Below are 22,397 nucleotides of genomic sequence, written 5' to 3'. Positions count from 1 at the left end.
ACAGCTGACACACCCCGTTAATATTTTTCCCCCCTACTTCCTTTTCATTTTTCAGTCTTTCCCTGCCTCTTGCGGCGTCCAACAGGTTGGTCATTTTTTTCCCCTCTCAAGATTCAAACTGTGAATGAATCTGTTGTGATGGTCAGTGTGTAATGTAGGAAACATTCCTGGAATATTTACTTTATTTAAAAGGTAGATCTGCTGCTTGGCGAGATACCTTCCCTTATTTTTTGGCCGTCTTTTTCCTTTTAAAGTGGGTTAAAGTCAAACACGGAAAGATTTCCTACTTTATCTCCTTCTTTCAGCGTCACATTTTCATATTAAATTCAAACCGACTTTGATTTTAACCGCGGCCTTTAGCTCCTTTGTGACATTGTGCAGACTCAGGTTGCAGGTCAGGCTTCCAGTTTTGGAGCAAAGGTCTATTTAAGTTAAAGATTTACACGTTGCATCAGCGTGGGTCGGTGCGTGACCGTGCGTGGACACCACTCAGCAGAGTAAACTGTGCTCATGAATGGAAAACCTCATTCAGCTGCCATTTATTACACACACGTCTCGCCTAATTTCTTACACAGCGGGGGTTTGGGTTTTTATACTTAAATGGCAATTTGCTGCTCCGAGTGTAAACAAAACTTGCCGGAAAATTACTGAAGTGTAAAAAAAAAAAATAATAATTACAAGTTTTATTTTTATGCAAAAGACGCTTGTTAAAAAGGCTTGCCAGTTGAAGCACCTTTTAACAATCTAGTGATAAAAATGAACCCAGAGAGAAAAATATATGGATTGGGTCAAAATGTTGGTTTTAATATCAAAAACAGCGTTATAATTATAATGTTTCCAATTAGTTTATAGCAGCCGATTGTGTTTGTGGAATAATACAAAACATAAAGGATTTGATTGTTGTGTGAATGTAGTGATTTTTTTGTAATTTAATTAAGTTGACTGCAAGGTGCATGGTTGTACTGTTGCCGTTCAGCATTTAAAGCCATGGGTTCAAATCTTCCTACATGTTTGCTTGTTCTCCCTGTGCATGCCTGGTTCTTTCTGGGTACCCTGAGATTAATTAATCTCCCAAAATTGCTTTTGGTGTGTGCGTGTGTGTTTTCTCTTGAAATAATAATAAAAAAAGGAACACTTAACTAATGCGCTGTGGAAATCTCAAGCATTTACAGGCACTCTCACCTTCTGTAGTTTTGGTGAACACGTTACAACACTCAAAGCAGCTCCTTTTGAGCAGTTCACATTACTTTTGTCATCTTCTGCTGTCACATACAACTCAGACTGATTGGAATGACTTTTCTCTATTATTAAAAGTCAAACGTTTTCTATGGCTAAACTGGCTTTCTGAAAAACATCTGCAGTTTCTTAGGACATTTTGTTTTGTCCCAGTGACTCTTCAAAAAAAAGCTGCTGCTGTTAAGTAAGAAACTCTTTAGTATTTCACAACATTCTTTGTGCTGTCAACAGATAAATGTGATGAACAAAACAATTAAGACAAGTTAAAATATAACTTTAGCCAGGTTAAATTTATGCAGCAGTTTTCTAGTTTTATGCTGTAGGGAAGAGGTGTCGCACTCATTTTTGTTTTGGGCCGAATTAAGATCATGAATGCTCTTAAAGGGCATAAAACCTGTTCACAAACTGTTACAATATCAATGAATTCTTCAAATTAAATAACATTATTGAACATCTTTTCAGCCCCTCTAGGATTTTGTGTTTGTGGTAATTTGGAAATCTTTGCAATATTTGCGCTTTTGTACGACAGAAAATGCAACTTTTTATTCCTTGCTGTATTGATTATGGACTATAATCTGACATCAGTTAAGGCTGAGGCAGCTGTTTGGTTTAAGTAAGAAAGTTTTTTGACAATTTTTGAGAAAAAGCTGCAATAAACTCCCAATTGTAAGTGCAAAAAAGTGTGGGGATTTGTTGCTTTTCCGTGGATTTCCACAATAATTGTCAAGAAACTGGGGGGATTGATTGATCTTATTTGGCAGTAAACAAATAAAAACTGCAATGATTTATTGATAACATAATATTTAAGCACATTTAGTCTAGAACCTGGAGGGCCACATAAAAAGCTATGGCGGGCTGGATTTGGCCCACAGGCCTCGAGTTTGGCACATGTGCTGTAGAGCATCTTGCTGTCTTGGTACCATCGTGGGTATGTTGACGGTTTTAGCATCATATTGACCCACTCAGGACTAATGCAAATAGTGTGAGTGGGAGGAGAAAGGGGAGGGAGAGGAGACGGGGGTCAGAGGGTAAAACTGAACGAAGAGGCTCGTTCTGGTGAGATGGGACTCAGTGAGAGACGAGCGCACAGCTTTGGAACTGAGAAGGATAAATTACACAAAAAAAAGCAACAAATTAAAACGAGGATTGGAGCTGCTGGACGGAGGGTTTTATGAAAATGGGTAAGTTGTTCAGTCGCTTAGAATACAGTGGAAATTACCTTTTTTGTCCCACAGAGGAGAAATTCAGCATCAGATATGTAGGTTCATACAAAAGGTTCCTCAAGTGATAAAATTTTTTTTTTTAAAAACAAGCTTAACAATAGTAACAGTATTAATAATATACTGTACAAGATTATAACGTAAAGACACTGTGCAGCTATTACAAGAGAGATATTATACTCACAATCTATGGGAACTGCAACTTAGTAGGATGACTTCTTAAAATGTACATAATTTGCATGTGTTTCCTTATTTGCAGGTGAATAAGAGATTTGACCAAATTCAATCAACAATAACATGTTTTAAAGTTTGAAATGCTTTAAAACAATGTTGCTGGTTTGTAGCCAGCTTGATGGTCAGTGTTGGAGCAGAAAACAGTTTTTCCATCTGATTACATACAGCGCCTTGCAGAATTACTCATAACCCAGAACTCAGTCATTTTCACAAACTAGCTGCAAACTTTGTGTTTTACTCAGATTTTATAGGACAGACTAAAATGACACATGGTTTTCAAAACTTTTATTAATAAGAAATCTGAAAAGCTTCTTCTACGCTGCTACCCCTAAATGAACTTCAGTCCTGCCAATTGTCTTTATTTAATCAGAGTGTTATTAAACTGTTGTTTGAAGGGTTTAGAGGTTTGTTAGGGAGCATTTGGGAACAAACAGCATCACCAAAAACACAACAGATAGTTAAAGGGGAAATAAGCAGAGAATCTTAAAGTTGGGTTATAAATGATTTGATATCCTGAGCTTTAAACATCTCATAGATCACTGATTTATCAGATTTTCATCTGAAACTGGAGAGTGTTTGGTACAAATGCAAAACTGCCATGTCACTGTGGTTCAACTAAAACAGTAATCGGAGAAATAACTCTGGTAACTCTGGAGGAGCTGCAGAGTTGGTGGAAAAATCTGATCAAAACCAAGTTACACATGATGTTTCAGGCCAGACTCGTGTTTTGTAACTCCGGTGTCTTTGACCCAAGCTGTGCTTTATTTATAACCAGCCTTCCAAGAACAGGAATCGATGTGTGTGTTGTCAGGTGCATGCACACATTTCCATGTGAGAGAGGAAGGGTCTGAGGGAGGAGGATCTCAGTGGGACCTGTGATAATGTGTGCAGCAGAGCGGCAGAACTGGGTCACAGGGAGGTGCAGAGAGGAAGCAAAACAGGAAAAACTGACAGATTCTGAATCTGCAGGATGGAGGAGCTTTGGGGGTTCATATTATGCTGCAAAGCTCCTAGACAGCAGACGCCATCAGGAGTTTTCCAGGCTACCTGTCCATTAAGCATAGAGGACTCTGATGCAGTGTCAGAAATAATGCAAATGATCTGTTTCCTCCTTGTTTTTATAAATACAGCCTGCCTCCTGTCGCCCTTTTTCCTCAGCTTTTCACACCCTGTTGTGCTGTTTGCACTGACCTTGTCTGTCAGTTCTGCCCACTCATCTTCATGGTCCATATTCAGCTTTTACTACTCTAGAAAAAAAAAACAGGCTCGACTGACTGTGACATCCTTCAAAATGGATTCAATTATTTGAGATCAATCCCTTCATCAAGCTCCAGAAGGCTTCTGAAAAACCGGAGCTAATTTTTCTGGTTTAATCTCTCAGCTCTTCACCAACAATGGAGGATAGCATGTCGAGTACCACTAACTGCGAACTGCTTCTGTTTTTAGTCTAAAAATAACAAGACGGGATCTCTAAAAGAATTCTTGGAATCAAATTGTTTGCAATGACGAATGAAAAGCAGAGATAAGTAAACAGAAGACCAACCATTGCCAGGTCAACGTCAAACTTCAAATCGATACTTTCTAGAATCATAACCTGTTTTCTTAGAAACAGATGTCACATGTTGAACGCCAGGCTGCAAGGCTGGTAGCAATTTTTCTCTCTGACAGAAACCAGAGGTCCAGCTGGAAGAAAAATGAGTATCAGACTTGTCTTTGTTGGGGGGACACAAACAGACGTGAACACGAATGCAGATCTTATTGTGCATCTGCTGCAGCTGCAATAATAAAACCGTCGCTGTGATAAAGAACCAGGAGCTTTTATTAGTCACATAGAGAAGCAGCTTCTACCCTTTCAGTCTCTTTAAAACACACTTAGGTGCTTTTAAGCTTGTTCCAAAGCACGCATTGCAACATAAGATGTGCCCCAAATGAAGTGGGTCTCTTATGTTGAAGCAGTACAAACCAAAAGTACCAGATTTGCATTTATTAGTTCACTTCTTTAAGCATTAGGTGCATTAAGTAGACATATGTGAGAGCTGTTGGATTACCATGAGCCTTAGCAGTGATGTGAACAAAGTGTTTTGCAAAGTTTGATGTGTTTTATTTGGATTTTGTGTGATAGAGTAACACAAATTAGTGTATAATCGCAAAGTGGAAGGAAAAGGTTGCATATTCCCTTCTGTTGTCTCTGCAATAAAAAATCTGAAAAGTGTGGCTCACATCCTCCTGGTCAGTTCAATACTTTAGAAACATCATTTGCTTTGATTAGAGCTATGAGTCATTAGGAATTTGTTTTAGCGTTAGCTTTTTTTCAGATGAGACAAAGAGCATCTAAACATCAATTATCAAATCTTTGAGCCTGAGCTGGATGAATGTCTGGACTTTAAGTAGACCATTCTAACACATCAATATGCCTTGCTGTAAGCCATTCCATCGTAGCTCTGACTGCTGGATTTATGCTGGGATTAAATTACTTTGTTCAGGAAAACCGTCTACACTTGATCTATACAAGTACCGGACACACGTTTCAGTTTTGATCAACAAATGAATGTGGAAAAACCATTTCTAGTATTTTGTGATGCGTTTGTAACAAAGCAAAATGTGATAGTTTATGGGGTGTAAATACTTTTACAGTCCGCTGTATGTGAAGCTTTGCGACTGAGTGACGCTTTTTCTCCATTTTATCACTTTATTTCTAACAGATAAAAGATTTATTTTCCTCTTAAACATTCAGAACATCACTCTGACAACAATATAAACAACAGAGATTCAGCCACATTGTTCCACCATATCTTCTCTAAGCATCATCTATCATTTTCTGACTTTCTGCTCCACTGAAGAGGGAAACATTATTTTACAACAAATATCTTGTGCACCTTTTAGTTGCCTGGAAAACCTTTTGCTTTGAACGACTCACCTCATTTATTACCTTTGTACTCTCAGTTTTCAGACGCCCTTTAAGTGCTCATCAAAGAATATCTGCAGAGCAGTGGCTTGTTGCTCATATTATTAGCTGCTAAACACAGATGAATGTCAACATGTAATTTTGTGTGACTCCTGCAGGTGGTTGTTAATGTCAGGCCAGCGTCTCAGTGAAAATTAGAAATCGATCATTCTTTGCTATCACTGATCCAGATATCACTTTGCACCCTTCATTCATTTTCACAGCTGGAGTTCGCAGCCGCGTTTCCGCGATTAGCTTCTCCCCTCTGACGACGCTCTCCTTGTCCCCTCAGCTTTCATCAGGCGCTACTCGGATGTGATGACAATGCCGGACTCTTTCATTCAGCGCCAGCAGCTGGACGCCAGCATGGCTGACACCTTCCTGGAGCATCTCTGCCTGCTGGACATCGACCAAGAGCCCATCACAGCCCGCAACACCAGCATAATCTGCACCATTGGTGAGTGTCACAACTGGCCCAGACAGCGGGTTTGGGCTCTTAGGTTCGTTTTCTGGCAGCTGTCACGGCCGGCTTCCTGTCACAACAGACATGTCCAGCTGTCAGCGCGCTGGCAGAGTTTATTGGTCAGGAGTTGCATGAGAAGAATAGTTTGAAGGAAAAGTTATTCTTTTTCCTGTTAGTTTTTTAAATTCCTTCTCATCAAGAAGAATACATACATGGAACTGATTATTATCTACCTTCATTTTCTTATTTTACAGAGAAAAAGCCAAAGTAGTCTGAAACAACAAACTTGCTCTATGTTTAATTTAAAAATAATATTTTTGCTTTGTATTTCAACATTTTGAGTTTGATCCAACAAAACATTTTTATTATTTTTAAACAGTCAAAACTGGGTGTTGCACAGATTTATGCTGTTTATGGGAAACTTCCAGGCGTGGCTGAAGATTTTTGGTAAATCGAAACGTGTGTCTTAAAAACAGACACAATGTCCACTGCCACTCACTTCTACAGAAGATTTTTTTTTTCTCTGAGTATTCGCTTGACAAATTAGGAAATACCATTCACTTATAAAGTCTTTCTGTCCTGTTAAAACTTTTTGCAAGGCACAATACATCATTTTTACCATTAGCAACCTCAAGTCTAGCTAGTGTCAGATGTTGTTATCCATGGGAATGAAAGTCTTAATATTGAGCTTGCTATGATTTATTAGATTTTTCAGGGAGGAATGAGTTTGCAACACACACTTTCAGTAAATCTAGAAAACCGGGAATTAAGAACACAAGTTTAAATTTTAATTGTGGACTTGTGTATAATCCAACCTCTGTGTACAGAGTTAAACATAGAGAGCATTCTCCTGCAGAATTAGTAAAGGTAATTCAAATTGGTCATTTACTGAAACATTTCTGACTTCTAGGTGTTGACCACCAGTTTTTTGGTCTCATTTGGTGGAGGTCATACCAGAAACTTAATGTTGGCCTTTTTTATTCAGTCCAAAGCTGGTTTCGATTTACAAGAAACAAACTCCAAAATAAACAGCTTCAGCAGCTTGACTGCAATTTGAATCTTCTCACCTGGACAAACCAGATGCTCTCTTGTTGTCAAAGTGCTGGATCTGTGATAAGAAATCAATACATTTTATTGTTTATTGTTACAAATCCAACCAGATATATGTCAGGGTCTTATTGAAGGCTACAATGTCCTGATAAGGTTTATTTATAAAGAACATTTTCCAAGAATACTAATGGTGCTCCACATATTTGGACCTGTATGTATAATTTTGCTTATTGAAACTGTATGTTGGAAGTAAACAATGGTTATCTTTAACATCATATCAGTTTAAACATCCCCAGAGACAGAGACATTTTAATGAATGTCTCTGTGACATTCATTAAAAATTATACTGGGACAGAAATCCCTGCATGTGCTCAGAACCACTAAACGTGATTAACTCCGTCCAATAATTTATGGGAAGATTAGGCTCTGACAGTCTAAAATCTCTGCAAATCTAATTCATAAATATGGTATTAAAAATAATTTAGCAACTGAGAGTGGAGAATTTTCCTCTGGTCTGTTGAATCAGCCCCTAAAATGATTTGGGATAGTTATGGACAGCGCTTTCTTTATGTAGAAAAGCAGATATGCTGCAGACAGAACAAAAAGCACATAAACCCAGTCGGGTTCAGTGGTGGAGATGACATATGGGTGAATGCACGTCTGTGAAAGGAGCATTAGTATTGAATTATAAAGACAGGCTGTGGAACAACAAATGTTTGCAATAAATCTGCCCAGAAAAGAGATCTACTTTACAAAAAGAACCATGAAGTTTGCAGCTTTAATCAGTTTGGAGAGTCTTATAGGCAAATAACTTGATTCTGCTAAACAGTGAAGAATTGGAGAGAAAAATTGAATGAAGGGGAGGAATGAATGATGAGAATAATAGGGAGGAATATTGGACAGCACTGATTTAGTGCTGAATGAAACTGGACTGTAATTAAATCAATTTGATTGATTTGGGCATTGTGTAACTGAATCAAACTTGGGCTTGTTTTTTATAGTTATGTGAGGAACTGGTGTACTACAATGAGCTTGCACCAACCCCATGTCTCACTACACTTTATATTAGTAAGAAATCCAGAGGTTGTTTAAGCAACAGTGAATGGAAGCAGCTGAAAGTCTCACTGATAATACCTACCAACATTTTCTCAGAGAAAACCACCACACCACTTAAACTCCAAGATCTGTCTGAAGTAATGCTATAAAAACCTCTCTTAAAACTAATCCTACGCATGTTCTGGATGGGAAATGTTGGAATCGGCAACTGTTGTTCATTTGGCTCAGACATCGAGGATAAAAAAGAAAATTAAAAAGCTATTTATACTTGTACCAACAGAGGAGATATTCACTAACTTGTACAAACTTTACTGTTTTTGGGTGGAATTAAGGAAAAAAACTGTAAAATAAAGTGGCCTTAATATTTTATGCTCATATATGATGTACATCTAATTTTATTCTTTATTCAAATTAGACAGAAAACTCTTTTCTATGTTTATGTTTTTCAAAGCGACCCAAATATCAATGGTGACGTCACATTTCATCCAAAGAGTGACAGATTCAGAGGTCAGACGTAAATGTATAGACCTGAAAATATGTTAGTGTGATAATGTTTAATTAATAGTCATATTGATCTTATTGGTCAAGCATTTATTTTATTTAGCATTTGGTTAAACCATTCATTTAGTTTGTGGCTAAATATGTACTAAAACTATTTAATAATTTTTTTATTTTGTAGATTTCTGTCGTAATAATGTCTCTTTAAAAGCGACTCAATGCATGATGGGAGTATAAAGTTCATGACCCGTGATTGTGTACGGTAAAGAGAGAACTCAAATCGTGGATTTGGTTAATAAAGTTGCACAAAAGCGAAAATCTTTATGCGTTTTTAAGTTCTTTTTAAGGGTGCAACATAAACAATGAAAAACACAAGCATGGCGGACATTGTTCATGGAGGTGGTCGTAATTTTCTTAATACTGTAAAAAAAAAAACTGTTTCCAGTGTTTAACTACTCATTAATTCAACATTTTCCTGTTGCCAAGGTCTTTAATGTCAAGAAAATAATTAGTTTTCTGTTTAAAACAGTCAGTATTGCTAATGCTAGTTTCTGTTTAGAGAAGTCTGGTTTTAAAGATTCTTCTTTCTGCTTCAAAAGAAAATGGAAAGACCAGTTGAGTTTTATTGATATTTTATGCTATTAAGATTTTCAGGTGATTTAACCTCAAAGCATAATATCTGTCATTCCAACTGAATTGCGTTAGATTGAAATTTCATACTGAAACTCTTCTCGTTTAATTGCGTTTTGAAAATTGAGGAATGGATAAATGAGGGATTAAATCGCAGGAGAAAGTGTCCAGTCATAAGAATCTTGGCCTCTTGAACCTTTCTGCATCCCAGCCTCGTTAAGAGACTCTAACAGTTTGAGGTTTTACTTTAAGCATGAACAGACTTACTGCAGCTGAAGAAACAACTCAGACAGTTATTCACACCCACAGCTAATTTAGTGTTCTCGTTTACTGTGATCGGGTTATGTTTGGCCTGTGGGAGGATAACTGAGCAGCCAGAGAGAAACAATGAAAGCACTTAGCAAAAACTGCAAACTCCACACAAAAATCGATGTTAGAATCAAACCTTGCTAACATATAGCCACTGGAAAATGAAGGATAAAATCCAATAAAAAATTAAATCAACTTGGTTTCTCTGAAAATGTTGTAACATGAAGAGGAAACACAACACTCTAATAAAGAAGTACATAAACTTTTTAAATGTTACAATAGCCATGTTTTAATGAATGTTTTTTCATTTTGAAGTGATGGTTTAGAAAAGACTTATGGAACTGGTAAAATTCAAAATAACTTCCTCAATTTTGCAAAAAGGTTTTTGCGCTCGCTTCAGGTGGTTTTTGCCTTTCCGAAAGTGTAAATATGCTAAAGGGGCAGACAAGAACAAACCAATTGGTCAGTAGAATAATCAGGAAAGGAGAGGATGAAAACTAAGATTACAAATTCAGAGATGAGTGGAAACAGGTGAAGTACTTGACCAATGCAGAACAGCTGCAAAGGAGCAGGTTTCTAAGGCCAGCTGAGGAAGGATGGTGAAAGGAAACGACAAATCAGGAAACGGGAAACTAATTAGACACAGCATGGCCAAATACAAAACCAAAAGTGAGAAAGTAACTTGGAAGCAACCAGAACACCAAACTAAAACAGGAACTACATCAACAAATAGTCAAAAAATAAAGAAAACCAGCAGTCAATTCCTGATGCTGCAAAATTTTCCTGAAATTGTTTAAAATGAGCAAATGACACATAAAAAACCTTTTGTGTGTATTCTTATTTAGAGAAAATGTAAAACAGGGATCCTGGAGACCTCGATGCCAGGTGTCCTGCAGGTTTTAGATGAGACTCTGCTTCATCACACCTGAGTCTAATAATCAGGGGCCTCATGCATAAAGCGTGCGTGCGCACAAAAAATGTGCGGCGCCACATTTTACGCACAAGTCAGCATGTATAAAAATTTGTTTTGTTGAAAATGTTCGGCAGCCACGCAAACTTTTTCTGTGGACAATATCAAACTACAAAGCGCCAAAACTCACCTAAATACACTGAAATCTGACTACATTCGGTGTTATTTAGGCCAAGAAGCACCAAACCCGATGTTTTTCATGATTTTAATATTTTATTGTTTAAACGTAAACGATGAAACTGAACCTTATTTGTCCTCATACAATAAGCTAACAAGCACACAAAATAAAGAAAAATAAAAGTGTGTGAAAACCTCGCTCGAATGTAAATAGTACTTTTCCTTCAGTTTTTGTCTCATAAAGATGTAACACATCTGTCCGTGCGCCGAAGCGCATGAAATGCATCTGCGGGGTAATTTCATTCTCACTAAAAGAAGAAAACAGGGTTGGATCAGCAGATTAACTCAAACCTGCTGATTAAAAATAATCAACAGGTTTGACTATTTTTAAGGCGATCAAGGTGTGTATGCAATCACACGTATATAAGTAGATGCAAAGTTGTGCTGCGTAATTGTGGAGTCTCTGATGGAGAACATCGCCAATGGAAGGATTCAGAGGGAGCGTTTGTTCAGAGATCATATTGATCTGCTGGGAAATGTTGATGATGGTTTATGAGCGTTTAGATTGCTCTGACTGATCATCCTGGAGCTCTGAGCAAAACTTAAAGAAGGAGCCGTGCGGTACCGGTACCGGTCCAGCTGCAGTCATCCTTCAGTCGAGTCGTCCGCTTTGTGAATGCGCCTTATGGACATAAAGCATCTTTATTCTGTAAACGTACAACTCATACAGATGATTCTACTATTTAGAATAAACATCCACATTCCTCACTCAAAGGCCTCTCTGACACTCTCTGTCTTTAAATCCCGGCTGAACGCGCTACTATTCAAACAGGCATTTACACGATGTTAATTTGGATTTTTTTAATGTATTTTTATTTTTGTGAGCTGACATTATGTGTCCTCAAAGCACATTTTAAATAAAATATATAATTATTATTATTATAAATACTTGTATTGCTTCACAAAAGGACGTTGCCATGGTTATTGCTTAACGTGGTGGCAGACTTCCGAGTATTTATACTACTTTACATACGTATTTGTGGGAGGCGACAGGGCGGACCAGCAGCTGCACTCGATTTCCCGCAAATTAGGATTTATAAAGGAAAGGTGCGCGGCCACGTGTGTGCGCACGGCTTTATGCATCCGATTTTTTTTATGCGCCGCACTTTTCTAAATTTTTACGTACGCCAAGTTTTAGTGTGAAAACTGCTCGCTCTTTAATGCATGAGGCCCCTGGCCTTTAGCAGAACTTATCTGGAAAACTTGATATAAAATAAACTTCATTTATTGAAAATATATGATGAAGAACTGATTCATTTGATTGGTGGTCAGTTTCTTGCTTTAATTATGATCTGTGTCATTTCTCAGGCCCAGCATCTCGATCCGTCCCGAAGCTCCAGGAGATGGTCAAGGCGGGGATGAACATCGCTCGTCTAAATTTCTCTCATGGATCTCATGAAGTGCGTGAATCGCAGTGATTAATGCTCTGCTCCTCATTTCACAATCCAACAGTTTGCACACTACTGTCATGCTGTTGGATTTGCACTCGGTCATAAATTACTCTCGTTCTCTGCCTTTTAGTATCACAGCGAGACCATTAAAAACATCAGAGAGGCAGTGGAGACCATGACATCTGACCCTTTGTATTATCGAGCGGTGGCCATTGCTCTGGACACGAAGGGCCCAGAGATCCGCTCTGGTCTGGTGAAAGGGGTGAGTGTGTTGCGCCCGTCTATCAAACACACATAAAGAAGAGCAGAAAATCTCTTCTCCCTGATGCCGGTTTGTTACAGGTTGTTATTTCTGTTGGAAAAACAACAGCTGTGGGCGTGAGTTGCTTAGCATTTTCATCATCATTGTATTGCGTTGTTTGTGATTCTGCTGCCTTCAGCCTACTGTGCAGAACAAATACCTCCAAGGTGTTGGCAGACTCCTCATGCGTTGATTAGCTGACAAAATGCACTGTGTGAAAAGTGATCCCTGCTTCATGTGTCTCATAAATCAGTTTAACAGTTTGTCTGGAAGATTAAATTGCTCCTAAACCTCCTGCTCTTCTGCTTTTTGTCTTTTTATCTTCTTTGTGCTTCGTGTTTACGCCGTATCTACAGGGCTTGATAAGCTATTCTGCTACTTATCCTGTCTGTATGTCAAACTTCAGTGTATTTTATTGGGATTTTATGTATTAGACCAACACAAAGTAGCACAAAATTGTGAAGGAAAAGATATTTATGCAGATTCAAATGTGAACAGTGTGCATTTCCTTTGTTTGGTAGATGAAATTTTGTTAAGAGCAAAAAGAGCATTAGCAAGGTTTCCCCTAGAAAATGTGCTAAGCCTGGTGGTTGGGGTGTTTGCCAGTCATTCATCCAGCGGCCAACTGTGTTTTTGAGTGAAAATATGTTTTAAAGTTGACAGAAAATTTGAAAATATCACTTGATAATTATGTATTATTGGAAGTTTAATACCTGAACACCAACTATAAAGACTTAAAAAATGCAAATATTTTAAAAAAACTTAAATAAATAAACAATGCTAAGCCTGGTGGGGGCACAAGTAAAGCCCGCCAGGCTTATAATACACGGGGGAACATCCTGCATTATAATAAGAGAAAAAAACAAGATGTTAACTCTGGAGGAGCTGCAGGATTAAGAGCATTGCTCAGGTAGGAGAATTGGAGAATATTATCCATTTAACTCCACAAGTCTGGACTTTTTGGGGGGTAGAGGCAATAAGAAAGCCATTCTTCAGAAAGAAAGCTGTAAAAAGCTTTGATTTGCAGTCATGTAGGGCAGCGGTCCCCAACCTTTTTAGTCGCGCGGCCCGGTACCAATTGGCCCGGTGGTTGGGGACCACTGATGTAGGGGACTCAGCAAACACATAGGAGAAGGTTCTCTGATCAGAAGAAACTATAACAAAATGAAACCATCTGGCCTGCATGCAAAATGCAACGTTGAGCACAAATCACCCTAAACACACAACACCAACCATGAAGCATATTTATGGCACATACAGGCAGAGCTGTGATGGATTGTTTTGGATCAAATTAAATTCACATTAGAATGGTCCAGTCAAAGTCCTGATGCAGATCCTAAAGAGAATCTGTGGCAAGACTTGAAAGTGTAAGTTCACAAATGTTCTCCATTTGAGTGAGTTGGAGTTATTTTTGCAAAGAAGAACTGGGAAATCTGTGCTGGTAAGAGACATGACCCTAGACCACTGGTGCCCAGAGTGGGTCCTGGAGGTCCGGCATCCTGCACGTTTTATTTCTCTCTCTGGTGGTAGTAACAACCTCTTCAGCATGTCGATGTTCTTCTTAAACCTTCTAATGAGCCTCTCCATCTACTTGCATTATGTTGTGAAACAAGTTTTGTCGAAGCCCTGCAGCTTTGAAGTCCATCATTCTCAGGTTGTGATGCTGACAGGGTGTGGACTTGATAAAAACAGGCGTCAGCTCCTTTTAAATGCCGGGAAAAGACGCTGGATGTGAGACAAATAATCCAAGTGACACCATGTGGACACTAAAATAAATATTTATCTTGAAGAAAACTGGAGCTTCCCTCTGGTATGTGTCTATTTGTGATTTATTTTATGGAGATTTTGAATCCATTTCATGTCAACACCTCCCATCTACATGTTTTGCCAAAAAAATGACAAATGTGCTACTAGTTTCTAAAAATGTTTTTCCAGTCTGTCAGTCCCTGTCAGGTTTGGTGTGTGTGTGTGTGTGTGTGTATTTGTTTTTATGTCTGTGTTTTTGTGCAGAAAGTGGAAGAAGAGGTGGAGCTGGTGAAGGGCAGCCATGTCAGAGTCGTGACCGCAGAGAGTGACAAAGACAAGACAGACGGGAAGATAATCTGGGTGGACTACCCCAACTTGCCTAAAGTCCTGGAAAAGGGAAAAAAGATTTACATCGATGACGGCTTGCTTGCACTGAAAGTATTAGAAACAGGTAACATGCATTTTAGCATCCCCACTTTTCATTGGTTAAACAATCTAAACACAAGCAAAAAATCAAAAACAGCAAACTGTAGAAGTGTTCACATATTTACAAATATCTGCTATTGTTATTATAAGACTGGGCTCTTATATATATATATATATATATATATATATATATATATATATATATATTTTTTTTTTTTACAAGTTTGGTTGTTTTTATTTAACAAAGTGAAAATTGGTCTCAACCAAAAGTGCATGGTTAACAGTCTCAACAACCAACAATTCAACATGGCTTCCAGCTGGTTCTGATCAGCCCATCATCAACAGCATGAAGGTATTTTAAATTTCCAAAGTATTTCAAAGCTTTCCAAATGTTTAGTTTCGACTCCTAATGGAACTGGGACCAATAGAATAAGAAAAAAAAAAAACTAAAATAATACACTAGTCATCAAAAATGTTGATATTTAGCTTTTTCTGTAAATACACGCGTGTACAAATATGGTCATTCTGTATCCAGCAGGTGAAATAAATATTGAACACGTCATTCATAGTAAACATATTTCTAAAGTGGTATTGACATGAAATTTTCATCAGGTGTTGGTAACAACCTAAATAATCTATACATAGGAAGAAATCAAAACAAATACGTTCAGAAATTAACTTGCGTGTAATAATGTGAAATGACAGGGAAAAAGTATTGAACATTTTTACTGATGTTTATTTCAGTAATGACTTTGTTGGTGATGACAGCTTTAAGATTTATGGAGAAACTATGTAGCTGCATGCATTGTTCAGCTGTGATTTTGACCCATTCCTCCACCCAGAGATTTAAATCTTGAAGGTTTGCAGGAGTGTTATTATTATCCTCTATATAATCATGCCGGTCTTGTTCCTGCAGGTTCGGACTGGGTGGACACGGTGGTGGAGGCCGACGGCGTCCTCTGCAGCCGTAAAGGCGTCAACCTGCCCGGCTGCGATCTGATCGGCATGCAGGCGGTCAGCGCGCAGGACGAGGCTGACCTGAAGTTCGGGGTGTCTCATGGCGTTGACATCGTGTTCGCCAGCTTCATCCGTTCAGCCCAGGATGTGAAGGAAGTGCGTCGGGCTCTGGGGCCTCACGGTCGACACATCAAAGTGATCAGCAAGGTGGAAAGCAGACAGGGAGTTAAGAAGTAAGTTGGTAGGAATGTGTTTCTAAAGTAAAACCATTTGGGCAACAGAATCTGCAGGCAGCTTGTCTAATAATTAGACTGTGACAGGACTCATAAATCTGTAACTGATGGTGGCCTGCCCCCTCAATCAGGCTGGAAGTGAGGATCATTTGTCAGCTGTGGATTTGACGTGTTTGATAAGCGAGCGGTGTGGTTGTCTGTGTAAATTATTGCTGCCATTAAAAATATCAGACACAGTTTATGTCACACCTCGGCTGCCTGCATTACTTATCTGATGCTCTGCTGCACCTTCGACGATGTTAACACCTGTCTTAACTTGCATTCACTCTGTCTTTTACTGCTCAAAGAGACACGCACATTTTGTACATTTTATAATTAACCAACTGTTGCACATTCCTCTGGACTGGAGTATTTTTATAACTACAGAGTGTTTATGTTAAAATATGCCCTTGCTTTTTTATTTTTTATGATGTTTTTCAATATATTTTTATATTTTCTGTGAGCCTGTTTGCTGGTATTGCCTGTCGCTTTGCTGCTGTTCCACAGAAAAGTCCACATTGTGGGACAATAAAGAATATTTGTAATTCTATAAAGTATTTCCTACAGCTTTTTCTTGCATCTAAAGCTCACAGATAATTTATTTTAATTTAATACACGCTGTTTAGAAAATTCTTTATTTTATTTTATTGCAACCTGTGTTATCCATACTTTTAAGTATATCTTCATTTATTATATTTTATTTATTTTTCATTTTATTCACATTTTAAGTCGTTCATATTTTTGTTGTTTTTTCTCGATTGTGTGATGCCAGGAAAGAACTTTATTTATAAAACAGTTTTTTAAAATAGATTCATGGTTATTTATTGTTAGAATTCATGCATTTAAGTTATTTTTTAATGAAATATAAATTATATTTTTCTTGTATTTTTTAAAAACTAAAATAAGTCAAATTTGATTAGAGATTAAATTATTTTTCTTCGCTTTATTTTGAATTTTATTACATCTTGTTTAAATGTAGTTCATTATTAATATTGTGTGTTTTTTCATGTAATTGATAAGTATTATTAGTTTTATTTTCAAATATTTGACTTCATAAACAAATTTTATGTAATTCAGATGCGTTAAAATATACTTTATTTCTTCCAGTTGAAGCATTTCACCTCCTGACACTTTTTATTTCCGTGTCAGCTTTGAGGAGATCCTGGCGGAGAGTGATGGTGTGATGGTTGCCAGGGGTGACTTGGGAATTGAGATTCCTGCTGAGAAAGTCTTCATCGCCCAGAAGATGATGATTGGGCGCTGCAACTCTGCTGGAAAGCCTGTCATTTGTGCCACACAGGTCAGAGCGCAATTGTAGCCACATGAAAGGATGCAGAAGTGATAAAATGTCGACTCGTAACGGCAGCTTTAGCTTGTCCAACATCAAACAAGTCAGTGGAAACCTACAGTAAAGATGCTGATTAACCTCCTCCTCCAGCACAATGCACCAATAAGCAATTTCTCTCTCGTACCCGTCTCATCGTTCTCACACAAACCCAGCCAGAGACACGCATGCTTCCACGCTCCTGCAGCCATGTTGAGTCACAGTGCTGCATCTTGTTTATGCTCCCGCTCTTGACTCGCAGTGACAGCGTTATAGCAGGTTTGCTACTCGAGACCTAAGCTCACAAACGGTACCCACACACCTACACACTAATCAGCGTTATCTGCAGCTCCCTAACTGCTGCAGGAAATATGGTCTCTGTTAGGTGACGCTGCAAACTATCTCATTTTCCAACCGCCTGACTCTCTTATTGACTCGTGTTGTTTCGTGCCCAATTCACTTCTAATGATCTTTGAAATTCATACATATATTGCCTCTGCGTGAATGATCTCTTATTTCCCTTTCATTGTTGTGCAATCTATTTACAAAGCCCCCTACTTCCTCTCTTGGATATTTTACCACATCATCTGTTTCATCAGTCTTTTATTCTGTGATTAAGACTCTTTAAAGGTGAGAAATGGTGTGCTTAATGTGTTTTTAGATGTTGGAAAGCATGGTTTCTCACGCACGGCCGACCCGAGCGGAGAGCAGTGACGTGGCCAACGCCGTGCTCGATGGAGCCGACTGTGTGATGTTATCTGGGGAGACCGCCAAGGGACACTTTCCTTTAGAGGCAGTAGCAATGATGCACTCAGTGAGTCTCGCAGTGTGCAAGTATGGTCCGTTTTGCTGCATTTTCATTAGAAACACTCATTTCTTCTGTTTGCTGTTCACATTTGCTCGATGTTAGATCTGCAGGGAAGCAGAGGCTGCCATCTACCACCACCAGCTGTTCGAGGAGCTGCGTCGGCTTACCCCTCTGTCCTCTGACCCCACAGAAGTCACTGCAATTGGAGCTGTGGAGTCGTCCTTCAAATGCTGTGCAGGGGCAATTATAGTCCTCACCACCAGCGGCAGGTAAGCCAAAAGTTGCATTTACCGACATAAATAAGCACAAATATTGCAAATATTTCCAAATTAGTGCCACAAACGCTTTGATTTTTATTGCAGAAAATCACAAAGCAATCGTAAAATCCTGGAGGGACTGAAAAGATAGTTCAGTAATATTATTTAATTTTAAGAATTCATTGATATTTTAGCAGTTTGTGAACAGGTTTTATCAATACATTCTGGCAAAACCGGCCCTTTAAGAGCATTCATGATCTTAATTTGGCCCAAAACGAAAAAGAGTTTGACACGCCTGATCTAAATGGTTATAATGCCAGCAAAAGTGAGTCATTGTTCATAAACAGAGGCAATATGGAGCAGTGGAGGACGGTTTCCCTCCACTGCTGATGGAGATGCTGCAGCATTTCCTAAAACACAAAGTTAATGCTTGAAAACCTTCCAGTTGGGCTGAAATCATAGTAGCCGACACCGAAATGATAATTCCCTCACGTTGCTTTGACTAGGTTTTTAGTCCCTTAATAAATGAAATCATCATTTGAACACTGCATTTTGTATTTATTTATTTGGGTTATTTTTGTGATGTTCAAATGTCCTAAATCAGTAAGACGCAACAAAATGCACAAGCAGAAGTAATCTGTAAGGAGGCAGACTGCTAAAGCCTGGGCGGATCATTAAGCACCGAGGAAAAAAGGTACAGTCTGGCTAACAATGAGGAAATTCAGATATACATTCATCATCTGCCTTAACAGCAGACAACAGATGGGAGTGTTATGAGAAGAAAACTAGAGAACCTTTGCTTCCAGCATTAATGCTTGAGACACAAATCACCTGAAATTATCAGATGATAAACTCATCTGATAATTGAGAGCAGACTGTTGTTCCTCTCTTATATTAGACATATGGAAACCATAAGATTTGGAAGAGACACAGTGAAGCTAAATGAGTGATCTGTGCTAAAACCAACCTTTAATATATTTAATTAAATGTTCTGTCCTTCTCTCCACCTTTCTCTCCAGGTCGGCCCACCTCCTGTCCAGATACCGGCCTCGCTGTCCAATCATCGCCGTCACCAGAAGCCCTCAGGTAAACTTTGATAAACTCAGAGATAAACAGTTGTGTATTTGCCTTGGTTTAAATTACAGCTTAATTGTTGCTGAGTCATTCATCTTTTCAAAAAAACAACAAAAAACTGAGCAATGTGCGATGCAGTCATTATTTACTCTCACTGTCTGATGTTGTAAATATTGACAGTGTGGACTCATCAGAGTGAAAATTAAAGAAGTTATCTGCAGATAAAACCTGGAATCCTATAAAAAAACATTTAATTTATAATTACGAGCTAAACAGAAAATGAAACTGCCAACAAAAACAAGAATACTGTGAGGAGTTAAAATCATGGCGATGAAGCTCTTCACATGAGCAAAAATTCATGATTGTACGCACCAAACTCTGGCTTATTTCTATTCTCTAATTTCATCAGTTTGCTTTACTGTGTTGTGTTTAAGCTGACACCTTCAAGTGCTAAATGGTTTTAAAGTAATGCTGAACTCAGTGTTGAGTTTCGAACAGGGTACACTGTTCCGAGATTTATTTCATTTCAATTTAACGTCAAAGACCAATACAGAGAAGTTCTTATTGGAAGAAAAATTATGCATAGTTTTGAAACATTTATTTAAAAGTAAAATACAAAACGCAATGAATGGGGGAGAATCTTACCACACATGGACTTAAATAGTCATTTGACATGGTAGTGGTGGTGTTATGCTGTGGGGATGATTTTCTTTGATAAAAACAGGGAAATTATTGTAGAAAACTCTAGAGGACGAATGTCAAACTCAAGGCCCGCGGGCCGAATCTGGCACAGCATGAGTATTAGAAATAGAACTTCAAGTTAAATATAATTTTATCAGTCAAATCAAATCAGTTTGTATGTGTATGGTGCCATTTTACTTCAGCATTATAGGATGTTAAATATGACATTTTTAGAATTACTCATCGAATGCAGACAAAGTTATAATATTTTAACAATTTATTATTAGGTAATTTTGTCAGTAAGGAGTTTGACACTCCTCTAGGCTGCAAAAGACTAGAAGGTTTCAACTTTAAGCAGAACAACTCGTACAACCAAAGGTGCCATGTAATAATTGCGAATGCCACATTTTTCAAGGTTTTATTTCCAGATAATAATTGCACTGTTGAAAGAAAAAATTTTAACACTTTATGTGAAGGGGTCAGCATAAGACTGACATGAGACTGTCATAAACGTGATACAACAGTCATGAACTTGAAGGAGTCTTCATAAATGTTTACGACTGTTGTAACTATAGTTCAGCAAATAATGACACTTTTAATGCAAACTCGCACCAAAAGTTAATTAAATGTGTCAACTTTGCAATATTCAGCAAATAACGAGACATTTAATGTAAAATCACATTAAAATGTGCATGAAAAGTCAATTGAAAATATCAACCGCCATGAACATGAAGAAGTCTTCATGAATGCTTGTGACTGTTGTCATGAAGTGTTATTTGGTAAATAAAGACACTTTTAATGCTAAGTTGACATTTTCATGTTTTATGACTGTCTCATGTCAGTCTTATGCACACACCGTCAAATGAAGTGTTACCAAAAAAATGATTAATCCCTTTTCAGTTTAAAATTATGAGTCGCTTTATGTTGATCTGTCTTAAAAAATAACAGCGTAATAAAAAATCTCTTTGTTTTGTTCTGGAAAGGCTGTAGGAGTGTGAACAAATCCAAACACGGGAAGGGCAAAGATTTTAAAGTAGAACAAAAATGGCTGACTGCATCTTCCTCAGGTGGCGCGTCAGTCCCAGCTGCTGAGAGGCGTATTTCCTGCTCTTTTCCACCCTCTTCCTGCTCCCGTCTGGGCCGATGATGTTGACAACAGGGTCAACTTTGGCATGGAAATAGGTCAGTGTGTGTGTGTGTGTCTGATGTTTGCTCTCCTGAATTTTAATAATTTTCACTCACATTTCTCTGCAGGGAAAGCAAGAGGATTCTTCAAGTCAGGAGACATGGTGATTGTGGTGACGGGCTGGATCCCAGGATCCGGTCACACCAACATCATGAGGGCAGTGAGCGCCTAGCATCTACGCCTTCTTACCAGATCCTAAATCTGACCCCCCGTCTGCGCTGGGACGGCTTTATGGTGAATGTAATTGGTGAATGTGGTTTTCACTGCAGCACTGTCGCAGTTGGTGGTATTATGAGGAAACATGCACTGGTGAAGCTGGTCTCATGTATGATGAATGACTCCTTCAAATAAAACTTGAAGCTTGAACTGCGGCTGTCCTCTCATTATTGTCAGGAAGCTAACTGAAGCTAACTTTAGCTTCTTTATGCGTTAAGATCAGATTTTATCTGTGTGTGTCCATGTAACACGTTGCATGGACGTGTTTAATAAGGTTGAAGGTTATCTTCAACCTTATTAATAAAGTTTAAAGATAAGGCTTTTACTCACATTTCTGTGCATATTTGTCTTCAAACATTTTTTTTAGCAAATATAAGCATCTATGTGTGATATATTGAAAACATTTTGGGAATTTCCTTTGTGTCCACAGAGATGATCTTCTTCTCTACTAATTATCTAGTTTGTGTCATTGTTTCTATTCTTCTAGAGATCTTCTCCTCCCTTTGCTCCTCCTCCTCCTTTATTAGATATTTGCATATCTAACATTCCACGAATCCTCCTCTGCAGTTTATTTCATCCTCCATCTGCAAACACACAACCTCTTTCCTTCCTCTGTGATCCATATTCTTTCTTGCAAATGTTAATCTTAAGGTTTTTTGCATTTACCTCTTCTAAAAATACAATCTGCAAGCATATACGTCAAACAAGACTTAAAAGAATAAAGAAATATACAAAAACATATACAAGACTCAAAACACAACCATAACACAAAAACAAGGAGAGAAACTCAGGAATCAGGAAAACGAGTCTGTACGAAATTAGTATTAAAATAACTCAAAGCAAAAGAGTAAAAACAAAACTCAAGCACTTCAAAATGAGAAAAAAATGCAAGAATAAAAAGTGATAATAATAACTTGGCAAAACTAAAAGCTTTAATATCTCATACCAGAAAATATGCCAAAGAAAAAAAG

The 22,397-nt window shown here is 38.1% G+C and overlaps 1 protein-coding gene across 2 annotated transcripts; it reads left to right on the top strand.

Moving 5' to 3' along the window:
* Positions 1–38: 38 nt before the first annotated feature.
* pklr (pyruvate kinase L/R) lies at positions 39–21,576 on the top strand. Of its 2 annotated transcripts, none has more exons than XM_032554389.1 (12): positions 39–85; positions 5,927–6,091; positions 12,096–12,187; positions 12,309–12,440; positions 14,490–14,676; positions 15,568–15,841; positions 17,030–17,180; positions 17,866–18,018; positions 18,115–18,281; positions 19,289–19,355; positions 21,092–21,206; positions 21,279–21,576. In XM_032554389.1, exons 2-12 carry the CDS (start codon positions 5,953–5,955, stop codon positions 21,380–21,382), a joined length of 1,581 nt encoding a protein of 526 aa, XP_032410280.1. In that variant the 5' UTR covers positions 39–85; positions 5,927–5,952; the 3' UTR covers positions 21,383–21,576. The 2 variants fall into 2 exon arrangements, with proteins under 2 accessions (XP_032410280.1, XP_032410271.1); XM_032554380.1 differs by lacking the exon at positions 39–85 and adding an exon at positions 2,305–2,417.
* The last annotated feature ends 821 nt before the right edge of the window (positions 21,577–22,397 follow it).

This window comes from Xiphophorus hellerii, chromosome 3 (genome assembly GCF_003331165.1).
Source record: "Xiphophorus hellerii strain 12219 chromosome 3, Xiphophorus_hellerii-4.1, whole genome shotgun sequence".
NCBI classification, from domain to species: domain Eukaryota; kingdom Metazoa; phylum Chordata; class Actinopteri; order Cyprinodontiformes; family Poeciliidae; genus Xiphophorus; species Xiphophorus hellerii.
The sequence above is the reverse complement of the archived record's forward strand: the minus strand, read 5'-3'. Positions and strand labels throughout refer to the sequence as shown.